This window comes from Saccopteryx bilineata, chromosome 2 (assembly GCF_036850765.1).
Source record: "Saccopteryx bilineata isolate mSacBil1 chromosome 2, mSacBil1_pri_phased_curated, whole genome shotgun sequence".
Lineage (NCBI taxonomy): Eukaryota > Metazoa > Chordata > Mammalia > Chiroptera > Emballonuridae > Saccopteryx > Saccopteryx bilineata.
Genome location: NC_089491.1, coordinates 35679509 through 35700847, shown reverse-complemented (window position 1 = coordinate 35700847; position 21339 = coordinate 35679509). Strand labels below are relative to the sequence as shown.

At 49.6% G+C, this 21339-nt stretch overlaps 1 protein-coding gene across 1 annotated transcript in view; it reads right to left on the bottom strand.

Annotated features, from left to right (window-relative positions):
• The window catches only part of SHB (SH2 domain containing adaptor protein B), a 130733-nt gene extending 109993 nt beyond the window's left edge, over positions 1–20740 (bottom strand). Inside the window, exon 1 of the mRNA XM_066256701.1 lies at positions 19416–20740. Within this exon, the coding sequence (XP_066112798.1) occupies positions 19416–20129 (714 nt within the window). The 5' untranslated portion in view covers positions 20130–20740. The remainder of the gene's footprint in view (positions 1–19415) is intronic.
• Positions 20741–21339: the final 599 nt, after the last annotated feature.

Sequence of the window (21339 nt, the reverse complement as noted above, 5' to 3'; positions counted from 1 at the left end):
TCCGCACGCTAGGCCGACGCTCTACCGCTAAGCCAACCGGCCAGGGCCTTGTGAAAACCTCTTATAAGACCAACCACATTCCATGAAATCTGTGGCCTGGGGCTGGCTATTAGGGGTTGGCTGTCCTGGGAAGTCTTTGGAAAAGACAGAGCCTGGTAACAGAGAAGAACCCCTGGTACTTTACAAATGGAGATACTGTAACCCAGATAGGGGATGAGACTTGTCTAAAGTCACCCAACTATGGAACCTCGAGGTCCAAGTCATCCAGAGTGGCTATAGAGTTCTAGGTTCGGAGGTAGGAGGTACTGGGGTAGATTGAAAATATTCTCAAGGAGCTAAGTGTCCCTGGCATCCAAATGGACAGGGATGTCAAAAAACCATGGAGGTTTGACAGGCCTTAGCCATGTCTCCTGACCTGAGTCTGTTTCTTTATATAAAAATGATCAATATCCTCTGTGTAGAGTTCTTGGGAGGATCACAGTGCGCTGATGTACCTAAGGCACCCATGGAGTATAGCATACAATAGGTGAAAATAAAAAGTAGCTCATAATCTTAGGCATGAACGAGGTCGAGATATTTTCTAGTTGCAGTATTCCACTATCATTACCCACACGTGAATACACACACACACACACACACCCTCCGGTACAGGATAGACTCTTTAAGACAGCAAGGCTCCACTGGGCACCTGTCATGTGCAAAGCACATTCTGCCTGCCTCCTACAGGGAAGTTAACAGAGGGGAAAAACTGAAAGTTGCCTTTGGAGCAGCAACACTCCCAACCGAGAAGGGAACAGTCCCTTCTCTCCACCAACTCCTTTAGCAGGACAGTTGTAAACACAGCATAGACCAATAGGAACGAAGAAATAGAAGCAGATGACAAGCAGGTTGGTCTGGTGTTTGGAGGCCGCTGGGATACAATTCTTCCAAAGGGGTAAGGGAAAATCCCCACACCTTCCTGGAAATTAGGTCAGTAAATCCCTCCACTCTGGCCTTTCTTATTTCACGGAATAGCCCAGCACGCCAGTGGGAGTTTAGCAAGAAAGGGTGTGAGTTGCAGCTTCCTGTGCCTGGCTGTGTGGTTCCGATAACAGGTCCCTGCCCAAGCTAATGCTGTGACACACACAAATGATGCCCTGATCAAGTGCCCAGGGCCAGCACTGGCACCGACTAGCAAGCCTGGTGAGCTTATATAACAAAGGCCTTGTCATCACTTCCTGTGATCCTCATCGCCCACATTCCAACACAATGAGACACTCCCCCAGCCCTGGCTTTGAAGTTCAACAACTTACTCGGTTGAGGTTGGCCGGGCAAAAGCTCAGCTGGGAGGCAGAGCTCCTGCACCAGCTCAACTTCGCATTCACCTTTGCACCTGACTTATCACTAGTTTTGTTTTAAAGGCACCTCTGTGATTAAAGAATGCTTTTAAAAACGGAAAAATAACCAATTTTCTAGTGACAACCACTGTTCACATCCTGTCTACTTACTTCTAGATTCTTTTCTACATATGTATGCGGACAGGAGGTAGCAGGAGAATATGAATATTCAGTTTTTATATCCTACTTTTAAAAACTATTGTGTAGTAAATAGTTTTGACTCTTGACTACTCTGCATTGAGTTGTTCAGCTCAGCCTTCCTAGGCCGCTTGCCCTAAGCCGCTCGCCTTTCACTCATGAAACAGCCATTGCCCACAGCTGGATAGTTAGGTGATTTCCAGTGTTTTGTTTTTCCAAATGTTGTGGGTTACCAGTCACTAAATCACTGTGTCTCTCTTCCCGCTAGCCTTAGGATAAATTCCTAGGAGGAGTACCACTGGGTCAGAGAACAGCAACTTTTACACTTCTCTGTGATGTCCCCTCACTGTTTCCTGTCTCTCCTCCTACTGGGAACCAAGTCTACAACGTATTTAGGGCAACTTTGATTTACAAAGTCCTTTCACAGTGACTCATGACAGGTCAGCTATGATAAACATTCTCACTGTAAACAGGACAAAAGGGACTCAGAGGGGTCAAGTGACTTGCCCGAGGTCACAGAACTTGAACCTGGACTCCTTCACTGGAGTCCCCCGCCTCTCACAGGCCCCTCGGCCACAATCTGAGCAGGTCCTGTGCGGGTATTTTAAAATCGAGTATAGGGTTATCTACAACATGCACAGCTTGTTACAAATCCCCAAGACACACCCTGTTGGGTCCACCTGTTAATGCTTGTCAATGTCTCAACCATCCAACTGCAGACCAATGCAGGGAAAAGCCACCGTCCTTCAGCCAAAGGGCTCCAGTAATCTTTCTTTTACTCAGCAATGGGGAAGGTTCTCTTTTATCACTAAAGAACAAGTGTGTAGAAAAGGTCATGCCCCTTATAACTACAGGAATAGATTTTATTATAGATAATCTAACTCACTGGTCTCTGATTTTCAGACTGAATACAAGATGACCTTAGATTTCACATTCAAACCAGCCTTTGAAATTCAAATAGATGGATCTCCTGAGAAAGTCAGGCCTCTCCCTACAAGGAAAGCTCCGATTTCTCATTTTGAATTTTTTTTAAAAGAAAAGTTGGGGTAAGACAAAAACATATGAACTTCTTGTTTTTGTTTTGATACCTTTCACAGATCTAAAGCAAGAGTATACTTTCTGGGATAATCTGTCCCCCCAAAGGATCAGACAGGTAAAAGAAAGGCATTTCTAATTTAGAGGTAAAGAAATTGAATAACACACACACGGACGCGCACACGCATGCACGCACACGCATGCACGCAGAGTCGGGGATGCGCCTTCTCCCATCCACTGTACTTCCAAACTGTTGACTCAGCAGCCCTCTGTGAGCTGTCATTACCAGCAATTTCTGCTTCCTCTGGAGGCTTCATGTCTAATAATCTTTAAGGACTCCTTTAACACAAAGGGTCTGCCTGGATGGAGAAATTGCCTCTGCTTTTCTAAAACTAGACTCACCTCTGCCCTAGCCTGCAGGTGACAAAGAATCAGAATCCAGGATGCAGACAAAAATTGAGGAGGAGTGGGACACGGGGAAGGGCAGCAAGACCCCAGACCCATGCCCGGGTTTGGTGTCTGCACTTGGACAACATTCAGGCCAAGGCCTGTGGAATCGGGCCTTAACAGTGTTCTCAGCTGTCCTGTGGGTGACTGGGAGCAAGGATACCAATTCCCACTATCTTGTTACTTTGCAGTCACCCCAGAGACGACTTTCAGGCAAATCCTGAGCCCCTGCAGAAACTAGGCAAGCTGGAACAAAGTGACGGCCTAATTCCCCAAGCATGTGTCCCAAGTGAGGGGTGAGAGTCCCCTGAGCTGAGCTGATGGCACATTACTCCTGGATCTTTATTTACAAAGCATCTCTTCTGGATTTGGGATGCACGCTCTGATGGCCAGAGGAGCCCGTCTGATTCAGCAGGGAATGTGGAAGAAATTGGCCAAGGATCCTCAGGGGACCCTTCCCGTGAGCCCAGCAAACATCTCTTCATCAAGGCTAATGTTTTTTTCCCTCTGGGGACCTGGAGGCTCTTGAGCACTTACTGCTTCTTTCCAAGTCTCTCCCTGTGCAGGACATCCTCTAAAGGTCAGAATCCCTGCATCAGCCACAGCCCCGGAGTCCCCGTATCCCTCCTGTGTTCCCTTTTAAAAGGCTCCAGCTACACCACCAGCAGTGTTATTGTAGCTTCCTTCTACCTCCGTGGACATCTATCTGCCTGGACATCCTGGAATGCCTTCAACTCTGTGAGGTGGTGCAGCCATCAGGTGGGAGGGCTGACCCTCAGTCTCAAGGTCAGGGACCAGCTCTGTTGGCCTCCGGAACAAACACTGCCTGCTCCCCAGCTCCTTCTGCCATGCAGCTTTCCCCACCGATGGGCCGGTCGGTGGCTTTGCCCTTCCCTGCTCTGTGTTTGTGCAGCTCTCCAGTGAGGACCATGGGTGGAAATGTACCTCCATTCCCAATCCAGGCCTGGGGACCCGGGGTGTACTATCCACCCGACTCTGACAGAGTGTGGACAAATGCTCTGGTGGACTGGATAACTGGCAAAGTACCAAAAAGGGCATCTCAGCTATTGACAACAGCCATTCAGGAAAATCTATCCCCTTGACAAATGCTTGGTCAATTTCCCTCCGCTGACCAGTGACACCTGAGAGCTGCCTGAGCAGCCATCGCAGTATTTCACTGCTTGAGGACGCAGACAGGGGTCAAGCCCTTGCTGTCTCTGCCCAAAGGATTTGCTCTTCCAATTGGGGTCCCACCTTCGGGCTCAGCTTAGGCCACCCCTCCCCCTCTCTTAAACTGCAGACAGATGGGTTTTCCTAAAGCACAGGCCTGACCCTGTCACTCCCTTGCTCCACAGAAAAAAGACCTCACTCTGTGGCCTGGCCCTTCTGGCCTCAGACACCTTGCTTCACCTCCCTTTCCAGCATCTCTTCCTGTGTATCTCTTCGCAGCCTCTTGTTCAGTCACTTGGGGCCATTCACAGGGTGCCTTCCTGGGATGCCCTCTTCTCATCTACCAATCTCTAAATATCCACATCTTCCCTATCCATGTAGGTCCCGTTCCCACACTACCTCCTCCATGAAGCCTTCCTGATTGATATTTCTTTGGCAGTGTTACCGTGAAAACAAATATGAAGAATGTCTGGCTCAAACCAGACAACTTTTCTCAACAGTAGATAACTATGGATTTTACGTGGCTCTGTCCTCATGGCTTTGGGAGTACCAGGTGATATAGCACTGACCTCTGTCACCGTGTAGCATACAAGTTAAGGGTAGACAACAGCCAGACTGGCTGCCTGGGGTGGACCCCCTTATCTGCAGCTCTACCCATTACTAGCTGTGTCACTTACAAGGTACTGAACAGATAAAAAACAAACAAACCAAAAAAACTATTTACCTAGTTTCCCCATCTGTAAAATGGGACTCTCGGTAGAACATCCCAGGGAGTGTCATGGATTCAGTGAGTTAATATTCAGAAAGCACTGAGAAGAGCAGTGATCTAGGGAGAGTTTTTAATTCTACTCCCCAGTTGCAGGGAATCATGGGTGAACTGCAAACTAAGATAAGGATGGCCACTTTTTGAGGACAACTCTAGCAGGTCAGAAAGGGCAGCCCCAGCCACAGCACTAGGCTGGGCTGAGGCCCAGGGCAGACTATAGCCAAAAGAATAAAAAACATTCACAAAGCTCTTCCTAGATGCCAGGGCTGGTCTTAGGATTCAACGACGTGGTGTAACATCCAGTAAAGTGAATTAAGTAGACACCCTCCATCTCTTAGAACCAAAGAAATGCTCACCAGCATTCAAAAACCTGCTTTTTTTGCTTGATTTATTCCCGTAAGCCCTCCAGAACTTAACCTGTTCCAACAACACTAATTCATGAACTTCATGAATGTCATGAACCTCAGAGCAGATGCCACAGGATGGATTATCCTGACACTGGCGTGGGCTGGAAAAAGAGGAACAGACACCAGGGGTTCAGAGAGGGTTTCTCATTGATTTAAAGACACAGTACAGCCTGACCTGTGGTGGCGCAGTGGATAAAGCTTCGACCTGGAACACTGAGGTCGCCGGTTCAAAGTCCTGGGCTTGCCTGGTCAAGGCACATATGGGAGTTGATGCTTCCTGCTCCTCTCCCCTTCTCTCTCTCTATCTCTCTCTCTCACACTCCTCTCTCTCTAAAAATCAATAAATAAAATATTTTTTAAAAATAAATAAATAAATAAAGACACAGTACACCTGAGGTGAGGGAGACAGAAAAGGTTAGAAGCACGGGACGAACTCTGTGAACTCCTATCACTTGAATTGGGCTTTGATGGGTGTGAAAAAACTTTAAGTGACCAAAATAATATAGTATGCACAGACCACACCTTCAAGTCTTACTCATCCTTCAGGTCTGAACTCTCCCACCCACAGTCGGCTCCACTGCTGACCGCGGACAACTCAGGCGCCGATGCCTCTCTACCCAGAGTCCTTTTCCTGTCCCTCTAATCTGCCGTCAGCTCCTTCTGTCTTGTTAGAGATGCAGCAGATTCTTGTTTTGTTAAGGGTCAATGAGAAGCTGTAGAAACTTAACTCTTGTTTCTATCAATTAGCTTATGGCAAATCTGGTTTTGTTCTACGTCATTTCACTTGAAGTCGCAGAACCTATTGAGGACATTAAGGAAGGACTTACTGTACTCTTGGGCCTTTGCAATATCCTCTCCCGTGTGCCGAGTTAGAGCGCAGGGGCTTACTCATCGCAGGACTCGCCCAGTGCGGAGACCTGGTAGGTGCCTCAACAATGTTTGCCGCATGGATGACTAAACGTGGCGTCCCCTTCTCCTCACGGAGTGAAAGCTGATACAGACACACCCAGATACAGCCACACAGGCAGGACAGACCGCAGTTAGTGGTCCGCCCCAAACAGACCTGGACAGCTGGCCCCCCAGCCTGGGTCCGGGACAGGGACGCCAACCCCACCAGAGGTGAGCAGAGGCCTTGCCAGTCTCACCCCGCCAACTGCGTCAGGTCTGGCATCCAGAAATGAAGTGCTAATACCCAGTTACTTCCCTTAGGTGTCAGACGCTGAAGGGGTAATAAGCACATGGGTATCTGCAGACGAAAGGTGTCATTTTATAAAGACAAGACGAAATCATCATTATCAAAATAGCTGATAAGACCTAAATGTAGTCAGGATGATACTGAGTCAAGATGTCTAAAAAGGCACCTGAAGAAATATGGAAAGATCACAGAACAAGCAACAAGGAGAGGATGTCCAGACAGACTCATCATCCATAAAAATAAAAACCCTATCTCAATCCCTGAAATCCAACTCTAGACAGATTAAAATTCCAATGTAAAAAACCCCAAAACATCAAAGTATTAGAAGAAAATATTAGAGTAAAGAAGACGTTTTTAAGCAGCACACTCAAGAAATCATGAAGGACATTGGGACTGATTTAACAATAGAAAACAATTCAGTGTAAGCAACAATAGTCACTAGACACAGAACCTTAAAGGCAAATTATAAACTTGTAAAAAATATTCTACAATCCAAATGGTAGACAACAGACAGCCATCTTTAATCCACAAAGAGCTCTTACATACAAATTAACAAAAAAAAAAAGAAACGTTTCACAGTAAAAAGGGTGGACAGAAGATAACAGTACACAATTTCAGAAAAGAAACAAACGGTTAATGCACAATGCACTAGTAACCCAAGAATTTGCAAATTAAACTAAATTGCACTAGAGTAACAGGCGTAAACTTGTTGTAAAGTCTTCCTACAATACAATTTGAAAGCATGTATCAAAATTTTTACCTTCTTACCCAACAATTCTCCTTCTGGGAATCAATCCAAGGGAAGTCATCACAGACTTAGGCAAACAATTAAGTTACCAAGATGTTTATTACAGCACTGTTCAATTAGTGAAACCAGGGAGAGCCTAAAAATGCAAACAGAACGCTTTATAGACATCAAATTACTATTGTTGAATGTTTAAGATAATGTAGACATCTTTCCATGTCTCTAAGCAATGAGAAAATAAATGGATACAATATTACTTAATTTTTGTGGAGGAAAAATGTATTATATAAGCATGAGAAAAGGCTAGGTGGACAGTGAAATGGTGGTTTCTTTGAATTATAGAATAAGAGTTGGTTTCTATTTTAGTTTGGGTTATTTGCATTTTCTTGTCCTAGTTTTGTTAAAAGGGGAAGAAAAAAGTTAACAGAGAGAAACATTGAAATACACTGAAAATCCAAGCTGGCAGTTCTCAGGAACTGCCAACTCACAACTGCCCCCCCAGAAGGGCAGGTAGGGGCTGCACCATTCCCCGAATGCCAGGTGGCCCCCAAATCACATGTGTGGCTTTGGAATGCACCGGAGGGATTATGGGGGCTGTCTGGTTTTCTGGGAGTGCACAAAAGCAACGGAACAGCGAAGCTTCACTCTAACTTCCTGGTCATTTCGGTTTTAAAATTTAGGGAGAGCCACGAGAAACCAGGAAAGTTCCATTCCTCCTACTTCTGCATGCCCACCCACCCCCATAGCCCAAGTTCCAGTGAACCCCATCCATATAAGGAAGAACTTTCCCAACAATCACAAGTGCTCAGCACTGAAACGTTCTCCTTAGCAGAACAGGCAGGCCCCAGCCCTGTCCATAGACTGAACCTGGCACTCATCCTTACCTGCCTGTGGTGCCCAGCACACAACACAGCACAGCATGCAACTCAGCGGGTGACCTCTTTTGAATCTGAACTGGAGTCTTTTCAGACCAGTGGCAGGGGAGGCCCTTCACACGTACCCTCCTCCCCCCTCACCATCAGCTATACCAAGGCAAACCCCAGGTTCCAGCAGCAGCAGCACTCCCCTTCCGATCTGATCTTGGTCACTGTGAACAGGATCCCTTCTGTCTGGGATGCCCTATCTGCACTTTCCTCTGAACCCACTTCATATATGGCCTCTTTTTCCTAGTGGTGTATTGTCCCCTGCCCCAGACAAAGGTCCCCATGCCTTATCTGGGTTCTCACAGGAACCTTCTGGCCCTGGAGGGCAGAGTATGCCTTGCTCCCAGCCCCACGACCCCATTGCTGGATCAATTTTATTCACAGAACTGTGACTGATCTTTGGGGTCCTCCCCATCTCAGCTAACGAACATGCATCCTCCAGGTTGCTTAGGCCAAAACCTTGGAGTCATCCTTGACGCTTTTCCCTGTCTCACCCTTCCCATTTCATCTGCCAGGAAATCCTGCAGCTCTGCTTTCACAACATGTGCTGGATCTTGTCTCCTCGTTACCCACTGCTAGTGCCCAGGTTCCAGCGGCTGTAGGTCTCCTGGCCGGTCTTCTGGCTTGTTCCTCTAGTCCACCTTCCACTAGGAAACCAGTGCCATCCTCTCAAAACTCAAGTCAGATCACATCAACCCACTGCTCAAAACCCTTCACTGACATCCCATCTCACTCACAGTTAAAGCTACAATTTCAGTGCCTCCAAGGTGGTACATACACACTGGGCCTGCCCAGCCCACCTCAGACTTCATCTGTCCCTCCTCCCCATCTGCTCTCCCCGGCTCGTGCTGATCTCCCTGCAGGATCCAGGCATGCTCCTGCCCTGGGCTTTTTTTTGCCCTGACTGTTCCCTTGCCTGCAATGTTCTTTTCTGGGAGAGCTGTGAATCATGCTACCACATCCTTCAGCAAAGCCCTCGCTGAGTATCACAACAGCACCCCACCCCAAACTCTGGTCGATCCTAGCCTCTGTATCCTGCTTTACTTTCCTCCACACTCTCTACCTGACATACTACCATATTTTTTGCTCCATAAGATGCACTTTTCCCCGCCAAAAGTGTTGGGGAAAATGCCCGTGCGTCTTATGGAGTGAATATTCATTTATTTTTAGCTGCTGCGGCTTCCTAGACAACTATTCGTAGAAGAGTATTTGAACATTAAAGTCTCTTCTCATTTCTTAATAACAATGTTAATGGTTGTTAATACTGCTGTTGAGTTTACACTGTTGAAATATTATTGTGGCATAGTTTACTAAATATTTTAACACACCATTTGGTTCAGAATATTTTTTTCTTATTTTTCTCCTTAAAACCCCAGATGCGTCTTATGATCGGGTGCATCTTATGGAGCGAAAAATATGGTACATTTGCTTGACTCTCCTCCTAATAGGGCGAACTCAGACAAGAACAAATTTATTATTATTATTATTGATTTCAGAGAGGGGGGAAGGAGGGTAAAAGGAGGAAAGGAGGAATGGAGGAAAGAGGGAAAGGGAAGGATGGAGGGAAGGGGAGGGAGGGAGAGAGAGAAACATCAATTTGTTGTTTTACTTATTTATACATTCATTTGGTGATTGTTTTATGTGCCCTGATCAAGGATTGAAACCGCAACCTTGGAGTATCAGGATGATGCTCTAATCAACTGAACTACCTGGACAAGACTGTAGAGCACAAGTTTTTATCTTTGTTCACTCCTATATCCCCAGCACCTAAACAGAACAATACCTAGCTAAAGACTGTGGATCCAGCCTACAAGTGAAAGCCCAGCAGTGAGACAATGGTGTCTACCCCCCTACCCACCTGTCAAGTCACTCTCCCCTCAGTGGCCTCCTCAGGAAGCCCCTTTCTGACCATTACTCTTAAGTACTGCTTGGAAAACACGGGGCCTGAGTCATTCCCCTGGGCCCTGACTAATTCTCTCTCCATCCCTTGGACCCACCTCCAAGATCCTTCCTCTATGGCATAATGGGAAATCCAGAGAGACCTCCCCATGGAGAAAATGAGAATAAGCTGAATGATTTAAAGGAAAATTCAATTCTTCCTGGCTCAGCAGTTGAGAAAGCAGAAACTCTCAGGAAGTCAGTGCCTCTGAAAGTGAAACATTAATAGAAATATTACTGGAAAATACCAAGCAGGAAGAGAAGGAAAATTCCATTGTGGAAGCAAGGTCCACTGTCAATCCACCTTAATGGTCTCAGTAAAGTGTTTCATAATCAAAACATGGACAGAACCGGAAATCAATCAGGCTGTCCCCCTTCCTGTGGACTGGAGCTTTGGCCAAGACTCCTCCATATCACCCTGGCACAAAGGGCACTGGGCTCTGAACAAAGGTCAGCAGCTTGGCCAATACCTGCTGGGAGGCAGGGCAGGCTCCACACCTCTCCAAAGTCTCAGTTTCTCCATCTGTAACATGGGGGTTACAGCACTTTCCTCACAGAGTGACTCAAGAATCAAATTAATTATGGGTGTGAAAGTGCCCTTTAAGCTGTGGAATACTCTGCCACTTACTGGCAGTGTGATCTTAGACAATTTGAATGACCTCTCTGTGCCTCAGTTTTCTCATATGTAAAATGGGAATGACAGTAGCACCAACTTCAAAGGACACTGGTAAAGGGTAAAAGAGTTAATGCATATAAAACATTTAGAATAGTGCCTCATTCAAAGTACGTGTCATGGAAGTACTGGCTAATATTACTACTGTGGAAAGCTCCCTTAAGTCAAGTGATTACTCTTTCTTTACTCAAATGCTTCCTCCAGGAAGCCTTCCCTGCTTTCCTCAATTGAAATGACTCTCCTTCTCACCCTGCTTCTCCTTTGGCTCTGTAGACTCAAGGCTCTGCCCAGAACACCTTCTGTGCCAGGATGGCTCTGAGCTTACCCACACTACCTTGTTTACTGATAAATCCTGCCCCACAGATCTGTGTTCCAACCTTGGTTCCTGTGTCCTCCCCAGAAGATAAGCTCCTTATAGGGGAGGCACAACCCTGGCTCATCCTTGAATCCACACAGCTCCTGGTAGTGGCCTGCCCATGGCAATTCCTCAGTCAACACAAGCCAAACAGAAGTTACGAAGTCAGAGTGGCAGAAACCACCACAGCCTCTGCTTCCATCCTGCAGGAAACCCACCACCCCATCTCCAACCAGCCACAGAAAAGCCTGCGCCCAGCTTTCTGCTTCAAAGCCACAAATTCTAATTTACTTCCCATGGCCAAGCCTGACCTTCCCCTTCCCCAAGGGCTACTGCTTCTTGGCTATCTCAGTACAAGCTATGAAAGTCAGCTCGAAGCTAAACTGCCCAGAGGTGCTCATGACCACGGGCAAATTCTCCTTTACTAAATGGCCCCAGGAAGCCACACCTGTTTCAAATTTATTATTTAACTCCTGTATATTTCATGGGTCAGAAACACTCTGGGGTGGAGAGAGAATGGGGTTAAGCCTCGGGTTAAGTCTGGGGAAATCAGTCATGTTCTGAGATTGTGAGATTAGAGGACAGTCATCCAATCTCCTTTAAGGAAACTTACGTTCCTTGTCGATAAGGGCCAAGGTGCCACTAGTTTTTGTCTTAGGATAGCACACACAGCCTTGCCAATCTTTGGGAGGGAATACTTGGTATTGGAATGAGAAGGCATAACAGTTACAAGACACATTTTGTAGCGCTACCTGGTTGGCTCAGCAGTAGAGCATCCTCTTGGCATGTGGAAGTCCTGGGTTTAATTCCTGGTGAGGGCACACAGGAGAAGCCACCATCTGCTTCTCCACACCCCCTCTTCCCCTTCCACAGCCATGGTTTGAATGAGCAAGTTGGCCTCAGGCACTGAGGATGGCTCCATGGCCTGGTCTCAGGTGCTAAAAACAGCTCAGTTGCCGAGCGACAGAGCAATGACCCCAGATGGGCAGAACATCAGCCCCAGAGGGGGGTGGCTGGGTGAATCCTGCTGGGGGCACAAGCGGGAGTCTGTCTCTCTGCCTCCCTGCTTCTCACTTGAGTAAAAAAACAAAATAAAACAAAACAAAAAAACATTTTGTGTAGCTGTCCTTTGGGAAGTGCCAACTCTGTGCGCATAATTTCTCTATAAAATAAGACAAGTGCTGCACTAACATCTCATTTATGGAACTCAAGAGACAGATGGGGGAGGGAGAGAGAAAAGCCACTTCTGGGGCCTCTTCTGTGATCACCAAAGCCCAGTTTGAAAGGGATGGGATTAGGGCGAGGGGTGCAAGAAGAGGAGTATTATGTAAAGGGAAGGAAGAGACCCGTGACACACATTTCAGTAAGTGTCAGACTTACTGTCTCCACCTAAATTGTAGAAAACAGTGGGACAAATTGATAAAAAAAATATATAGGGGCCCTGGCCGTTTGGCTCAGTGGTAGAGCGTCGGCCTGGCGTGCAGAAGTCCTGGGTTCGATTCCCAGCCAGGGCACACAGGAGAAGCGCCCATCTGCTTCTCCACCCCTCCCCCTCTCCTTCCTCTCTGTCTCTCTCTTCCCCTCCTGCAGCGAGGCTCCATTGGAGAAGAGATGGCCCGGGCACTGGGGATGGCTCCTTGGCCTCTGCCCCAGGCGCTAGAGTGGCTCTGGTAGCAACAGGGCGATGCCCTGGAGGGGCAGAGCATCGCCCCCTGGTGGGCAGAGCGTTGCCCCCTGGTGGGCATACCGGATGGATCCTGGTCGGGCATATGTAGGAGAGTCCATCTCTCTGCCTCCCTGCTTCCCACTTCAGAAAAATACACACACACACACACACACACACACACACACGAATGCAGAAGAGACAATGTGCCAGTTTCCAACCTCAAAAAACTTTATGGGTGTCTGTTATTCTCTGGAACCCTGCCACCATCATATGAACAAAGCTAGCCTGCTGGAGGACAAGAGATCACATGGAACAGAGTCTAACTGTAGCAGCCAAGGCCACCCTAAACCAGCTGACCCCCAAACAGGTAAGAGAGCCCAGCCAGGATCAGCAGGGTTGCATGCTCAGCCCACACTGACTACAGATGCCTGAGTGAGCCTAGCTAAGACCAGAACCACTATTCAGTTGACATGTAGGCTCATGGATAACAATAAAGGCTTATTATATTTGAAAACAGAGGTTGGAAATTGTAGACCATAGGCTGGCTTCCTGTTTTTGTAAATAAAGTTTTATTGGAACACAGCTATGCCTTTTCATTTATATACTATCAATGGTTGCTCTCAAGCTACAGCAGCCGAGTTGAATAGTTGTGTTGGAGACTTGTCTGCAAACCTAAAAATATTTAGCCTGGCCAGGTGGTGGCACAGTGGATAGAGCGTTGGACTGGGATGCGGAGGACCCAGGTTCGAGAGCCAGAGGTCGCCAGCTTGAGCACGGGCTCATCTGGTTTGAGCAAAAGCTCACCAGCTTGGACCCAAGGTCGCTGGCTCGAGCAAGGGGTTACTCGATCTGCTGTAGCCCCACAGTCAAGGTACATATGAGAAAGCAATCACTGAACAACTAAGGTGTCGCAATGAAAAACTGATGATTGATGCTTCTCATCTCTCTCCGTTCCTGTCTGTCTGTCCCTATCTATCCCTCTCTCTGACTCTCTCTCTGTCTCACAAAAAAAAAACCACTAAAAATATTTCATATCTGACCCTTTACGAAAAGTTTGCTAACCCCTGGTTTAAAACCACTGTGTTTAGGGTTACTTGTTATGCAGCAAAAGCTAACTGATACAGTACTTAAACCTCTTCTAGATTGATTGTTATGATTAAATGACCAATTAGTGGTTAGCATGAAACATATACTTCTCTTCTGGGAAAATAATGGGAAAAACTGAATTTGATATACTGGCTTTTCTCTCTGCTTTTTTTTTAATTGATTGATTTTAGAAAGACAAGAGAGAGAGAGAGAGGCATTTATCTGTTGTTCCACTTAGTCCTGAACTCAATAGTCATTTCCCATATATGCCCTGACTAGGGATCAAACCTGCAACCTTGATATTTTGGGATGATGCTCTAGCCAACTGAGCTAACTGGCCAGGGCCTCTCTCACATTCCTTCTTTATTTTTATATTATTTTTATCATTAACAGTTATTTATTTATTCATTCATTCATTCATTTTAGAGGCGGAGATGGGGGGAGAGAAGGCAGGAGAAGCAGGAAGCATCAACTCCCATATGTGCCTTGGCCAGGCAAGCCAGGGGTTTCGAACCAGCAACCTCAGTGTTCCAGTTCAACGCTTTATCTACTGTGCCACCACAGGTTAGGCTATCCTTATATTTTGAAATTAAATTTAATGGGGTGACATTGCAATAAGAGTACATAGGTTTCAGGTGAACATCTCTATACCATTTGAACTGTTAATTGCGTTCTCTCACACTACTTTTAAGGAATGGGACTTCAAAGGAGAAAGTGTCCCAAGCCAAACTATAGCTACCAAGAGTAGCTCTTACCTTCTCAATTACTTTCTTAGAACTGGAGAATGTGACCATTAACTAAATGGAAATGACATGACAACTGATGTCTGACCCTGGCGTCAATCAAGCCACACATCAATAATTTTATGTAAAAAGGACCAAAGGACAAGTCACAACTTCCCAGCAAGGCACAGAGATACTCTTTTCCATTTGTGGCTCCAACCTCTCTCTGCCATCCCCACATCTGCCCTGCTGAGCTGCCAACCATTTTCTCCCCAGCCTCTAGGCCTAGGCACAGCTGCTCTATCCCTTCTGTATGAAGAGCTTTCCTCCTCATTTCCCTGCCTGGGAATTCCCACATATCCTTCCACAGTCAGTTCAAATGGCACTTCCTCCTGAAAGTCCTCTTTGACTTCCCAGCCTTTTGCACACACTTCTGTTCTGGCATTCCTCAGGGTACGAGATTGTCTCCTTAGCTGTACGTCTCTTCCAGACCAGACCTGGAGAAGCTGGTCTTCAGTGACAAATGGAGGAACTTCCTTCTTGGAAAGCTGGCCATCACTTATTTTCTCTGACTTCCCCTTGCCAGGCAGGCTGCTGTTCAGAAACTATTTGCTAAATGTGTTTTTCTTATTTTTAAGAAAAAAAGGGGGGGGGGTAGACATGACATTATTTATTCCTTAGGAAACATGTTATTTAACTCAAACTCTGTGGATGCTGACAAAATATAAAGTGTTGGTATGCATTAACATGTATTTAAAACTCGGGAAACTGATGTCATGATGCATCTTGACTTCCTTAGCTGTGGTGGAAACATTTACTTAATGATAAAAGAAACAAGACTTCAGCAAAATACATAACTGGATAAGAACTGTTTGGCTGCACAAGAGCACTACCAAGTTATTCGCCTCTTTTGTCATCATTATTATTTTTATAAAGACAACCTGAAGGAATAAATATTTCCACCTACGAAAGTTTTCTTCTCTCTTCCTAGGAGCACGGGCCCTCACTGTCTCCCCCTGGACTCACTACAGTTGTCTCCTAACTCCGACCCCAACTTCCCCAGACTGTGGCAGCTGTTTATCGCCTGGGATGCTCCCCAACCTTGGCTCTGACTGAGTCCATCCCTTTCCTTGCTCAACAGACTTCAATGACTCCCCTGGGGGAGGTGGGGGGAATGTCTGAACTCGGGCCCTACCTCTCCCCCATTGTCATCTTTCATTCCTCAAGTGAGGCGCACTGCAAGAAAGCTCTGGTTTCCAAGACGACACTCCTGGTTGAGATTTTACATGTACACACACACACATATATATATAACCACACACACATATACGGACATACTCTCATATACACATGTACTGCACAGCACTGACACATTAGTGCTCCTACAGGCTGCAGTCACCCCTTTCTCTGCACTGAAATTCCACTTCCATCTCTGGATCCAGCTCAAAGCTGCCTCCTAGGTAAAGACTTTAAGTTTGCCCAAGACAAAAACACTGGGAGACAAATGATGAAAAGATACTGTATCAGTCTCCTCCAGAGGCTTAGCCCAAAGGTTACTGAGAAGTCTTCCTCAGCCTCTCATCCCTCCCCTCCCAACTCGCCCTGGTCCTGGGAGGTCTCTGAGCACAATACAAGTGCTGGGTAAAAGCCTGCTACGTTGAAAACAGGGTCCCTCTTCTATGATTCTAAAAGGTGGTGGTAGAAGGGGAAAGAGGATGACCAGGTGTGCGTGCATTCCAGGACTCATCTGAGAGAATGGGGGATGCCTAAGTGTGTGACAGAGGGAGGTACAGATCCTGAGGGAGGCAGGCTGAGGGCTCCCAAAGATAAGCCATGGTGGGAGTGGCACTGGAGCCATTGAAAGGAGGATCTGTGGATTGACGGTCCAGTAACTCTCGAATCAGGCCCAGGGTTAAAAACAAACTCTGGGCCTGGCAGACAAGGGGGCACTCAATAGCCCTGCAGGTGCTTGTCCAACTGATAAAAGGAAGCTGGGCCTGAGATTAAGTGGGGTGCTAAAGTGGGTGTTCCTGGATCCATGGGTGAGGGGCAGATGGGAAAGCTCTGGGGTGTTCAGAGCTGGATCTGCAGCATGCCTGGCCTTCAAAAGCTGTCTGGCTAAAAATAATGTGAAAACCAGGCTGCCTCTTGGCTGCCTGACCAGGAATGGGGGTGGGTGCTGGCCCTGGATTAGGAGGCAGCCCCATACACAGGGCATCTGGTGTCTCTGCATCCCCAAAGCAGCTCCGACCAGCAGACTGGGGGTGGGGGGAATACGAGAGGCCACTGTTCTATCAGTGGTTCTCAAAGTGTGGTCCCAGGATCAGAAGCAAAAGATCACCTGGGAACTTGCTAGAAATGCACATTCTCAGGTCTCTCCCCAGGCTTACTGAACCAGGCACTGTGAGGGATGGGTCCCAGACATCAGCGTTTTAACCAGCCCTCTAGGTGATAGCTTGAGAACTACTGCCTAAGTGTGACCCTCCCTGGCTCTTTCTTCTCTTCATTAGAAAAGACATCTATCTGGTAGCCGCAATTCCTCAGTCTCTGGAATGGGAACAACTTCTCAAGAAATCAACAGACTCAAAGTGACAATCTAGTAGGTGAAATGCAGTCCAGAGATCTTTTCCAAAAAAATTTTATCACTTAAGAGCTAAATCCCTTCACTGGCCCTCACTGTGCTTAACTTATAAGGTCCTCACTGACCCCAGCCCAGCTGCCTCTCTGAGGACTTGCTCAACTATCACTTCTCAATTCCAGACAGATTCTTTAACTGTACCACCCTAAACACCAGGCCCTCTTCTGCAGCCAAGGTCAGCACCCCTCCTCAATGATAATGGCCCTCATTAAGTACCCCCACTTCAGTCCTAGGTAACACAAAGCCCTATCATAGCAGTAATCATGCACACTTTGGCCTGGGCCACAGTGTTTTCCTCGAGAGCACCAAGCTGTGGAGGGAACAAGACCTATGAGAAATAATTGATGGCAGAATGAAGCCAAGTCTTACACACACTTGACATTCTAGCTAGAAAACATTATTCCTCAATCTTTAAAATAGTGTTAATTGTAATCAGGGAAAAATTGTTTACTAAAGTCTTGAAAACCATAAAAGAAGACTTTAGTGAACAGGCAGAATGACAAGCAGCAGAAGAGAAAGGAGATTTGCCCACCTGGGAGGTGGCCATGGAGTAACAAAAGGGGGTACAGAGAGGCCAGCAGCTTTGGCTGTGACTCTCCTGATAGCTAGGCCGGGCCTTCCCCACACCTTTCATACCCAGGAACCTGAGTTTTTCCCAGGCTAGCACCTAGCCAAGCCTGAGCCACTTATAAGGTGGCAGGGAGGCTTTCTGGTGTTCTCCTCACAGATCAACCACAAGCCCATGATCCTAGAGGCTCACAGAGAACTCTTCCCTTCCCCAAGACAGCACCTGGGTGGCCACCTGGTTACCAGCTTCCTGTCATCTAGATGAGGCATCCTGGGTGCTTAGAAAGCTCAGAGTCCATGCTTCCGAGGTATGTCCCCAAACTGACCTCAGGAGGAGGTGGGATCTACCACAGATTGCCCATGCTGTCTTCAGCAGCCCCTGTAGGCAGGGTACTATGGGGACCTGGGACCTCAAGGAGAGGAAGACAGGCAGAAAAATTAAGGAGGGGGGGCGCCTTACTCCTCCCAACAGGAAAACAAAAAAGATCCCTTTCTAAGCACCAGCTGGCAGGTAGAAGCCTGTCTGCCACCTGTCTGGACAACTAGTCCTAAAAAGAACTCGGACTCTGTATCAGTCTCCCCAGCCCAGCCTGGCCAAAAGTTTACCTTTGGGGGTGGTGCTGGGGGCACATGAGGGACAGCAGCCTGACAGTCATAGCTAGACACAGAGCCTCAGATGTAATCAAAACACTGTCTTTCCACCCGAAGTAGACAGAACAAGTATTATTTTATGGGGAAAGAAAGGGTGTCACAGGAGTGTGAAGGGGGAGGAGAGGGCCCAGTCTGGCTGTAATTAACTGGCCTGCTTCAAAGGGGGGATCAAGAGGGCCTTATATGTAAGGCAGGGGGTAGTCACCAAGTCATCCCCCTTACCGCTGGGACAGAACGGGGTAGGGGTGAAGTCAGGAAGGAAAGTGAGGATTGGAGGGGTGGGTCACCTTCCAGTCCAGCTGATAGGCGGACCCCCTCCGGGAAAAGCTCTAGTGAAGATTTCAGGGACAGCTCCAGCACAAAAGGCAGTCCGGATTTGGAAACCTGGAGCAGGGGGGGAGGGGGCAGCGCAGGGCGTTTAGTAAGATTTTTACATATGCACTTTCAGAGACAGCCGGTCCGCATCTGCCACCAAGAATGCTGTGTAACATAGGACGAGTCCTGGACCTCAGTTTCCCATTCTATAGACTAGGGTGAGCGGGAAAAGAGGAGACAGACAAGAGTAAACGCTCTTTTAAGTCCCTGGCAGCTCCGATTCTGACTTAACTCCTCGGGGGCGGGATGGGCTGGCATGGTGTCTTCTTGGGCAAGGCTGGGCGGGGTTTTCTTGTCAGGCAACTTCCGAAGAGGACACCTGGCTGTGGGATCAGAGAGGGGACGTTTTGGGAGCAGCAGAGAAACAATTGTGTCAGAAGAAAAGCACGTGCGAGGGGTCAGAATCAGGAAGAGGCGTGGGAATCCTGACCCCAAGATCCTAGCAAGAAGTTGATGTACGGATTCAAAACCGAGGCGTTGCCTCAGTTTCCCCATGGAGACACTGGCCCTGGAATCTAGAGTGAGGCCAAGGGGCGCCTTACCTTGTCCTTCTTGCCAGACCCGCTCTCCTCCGTGGCCGAGGCAGCGCACTTGTTGAGCAGTTTCTTGCCTCCACACGCTGTGGGGCTCCAGGTGCGGCCACCAGAGCAGGCGCCCCCCGGGGGATCTGCACTGCCCGCGGCGCTCTCCACCTTGATGAGGCGGTGCTTGGGGGAGATGTAGCGCACCTCGGCCGGCGTGGCTGGGCGCCGCTCGCTGCTGCTTCGGTACAGGTGCGGGGAGCCGGAGGACGAGGACGAGGATGCGGCGGCGCCCGCGCCAGAGGAGGCACAGCAGCAGCCGGCGGCTCCCGACGCGGACGAGGCGGAGAAGGCGCGCTGGCCTCCGCCCGGCTCCCCGCCGCCGCCGCCGCAGTAGTCTAGGCGGCACATAGCGCGCAGCTTACGCAGCGACGAGCCCGGCCCGTTGTAGGGGTCCTCGAAGTCGCGCTCTTTCTGTGCGCGGTAGGCGCGGATAAGGTCACTAGTGCTGCCGCTGTCGTCGGGCAGCGATCCCGACAAGGCCGAGAAACAGGAGGCGGCGGCCGGACCGCAGGAAGCCGAGGCGGCCGCGGGGGCCTGCGGCACAGCCTGGGGAGGCTGCGAGGGCCGTTCGCCCCGGCGCCGCTGCTCGCGGTAGTCGGGCCGCGGCGGCTGCGGGGGGCTCTTGGTCTTGCTGTTGCCCAAGCTGAAGTACTTGTTCAGCCACTTGGCCATGGCGAGAGGCCGCCTAGGGCCGCGGCGCGGGAGCCAGGTCCACCGCCGCGGCCATTCGGGGGGCAGCGCTGCCGGCCAGGTCCCTCGGCGCCCCGGCCCCGGCGGGGGGCGTCCGGGGCGCCTGCTCCCGACACCAAGTTCAAGTTCTCTCCGCCGCCTCCTGCCGGCCGCTCCCGGGCTCCGGCAACTGCAGCACCGCCCTCCGCCTCCGCCGCGCGCCGCCGGGGCTTCGGATCTCGCGCCCCTCTCGGGCGCGTCTCATGGGATCCCGGCCCACGGCCCCGCCCGGAGCGAAAGGCCCGGGCGTCCCCCCTTCCCTCTCCTTGGACGCTCTAGTCGTGCGCTCCGCTGCGGAGCGCGCTGCTGCCCCGTCGGAGGCGCAGCCTCCGCCTTGGCCGGGATCCCCGGCTGCTGAGCTAACTTGTCGGCGTCCCCGTCCCTCCTTCTTCCTTTCCCGCTGGGGCGATCCCAAACCCGCAGCCGGAAGGCAAGCGACAGAGGGAGGCAGCCGGCGCCCGAGCCCGCGCGCCAGTGCCCGTCCCAGCGGCGCCCGCCGATACCGCTGCCGCCGCCTCCCGAACCGCCGCGTGTGTGACACTCCGGCCGCCAGAGCCCGCCCCGCGCCGCGGCCCCGCCCCCTCCCCGGGCCCGCGCGCGCCCCGCCCCCCCTCCCCAGCAGGCCCCGCCCCGCCCCGCCCAACCCAGGAGCAGGACTGCCAGACCTCGGCCCAAGCCCCGCCCTTCTTGCGCCCCGGTCTTCCGCAGGCGCACCTCTCCGGCTCAGCACGCGCCACCTCCCGCGGCAGCCTCGGCGCCAGCTCCCGGGTCTTGCCTGAGGGCGCCGGAGTCCCGCGGCGCTGACAGTCTCGCCTCATTCGCAGCTCGCCGCCGCCTCAGGCGAGAGGTAGCCACCCTGAGCCTCCGGTGCTCAGAGACCAAGTCCGTCCTCGTCCCCAGGGACTAGCGCTCAGTGTACCTCAGGGATCCCCGCTATTGGGTGGAGTGCAAAAGTAGAGTAACGGGGGGGACATCTCTAGGTTACAGCGTGACCCGCGCGGAAGAAATACGGGGCAGAAACACCGAAGGGACAGGGTGCCTATCCCCTTCTTAAAGGGTCGGAGACTCAGGTTTAGCCCGGGTTTGCCAGATATTCGGAGGAATCTTTATGCTAATGAGGGTATTAGCAATCCAGATAAAGGATGCGACCTGA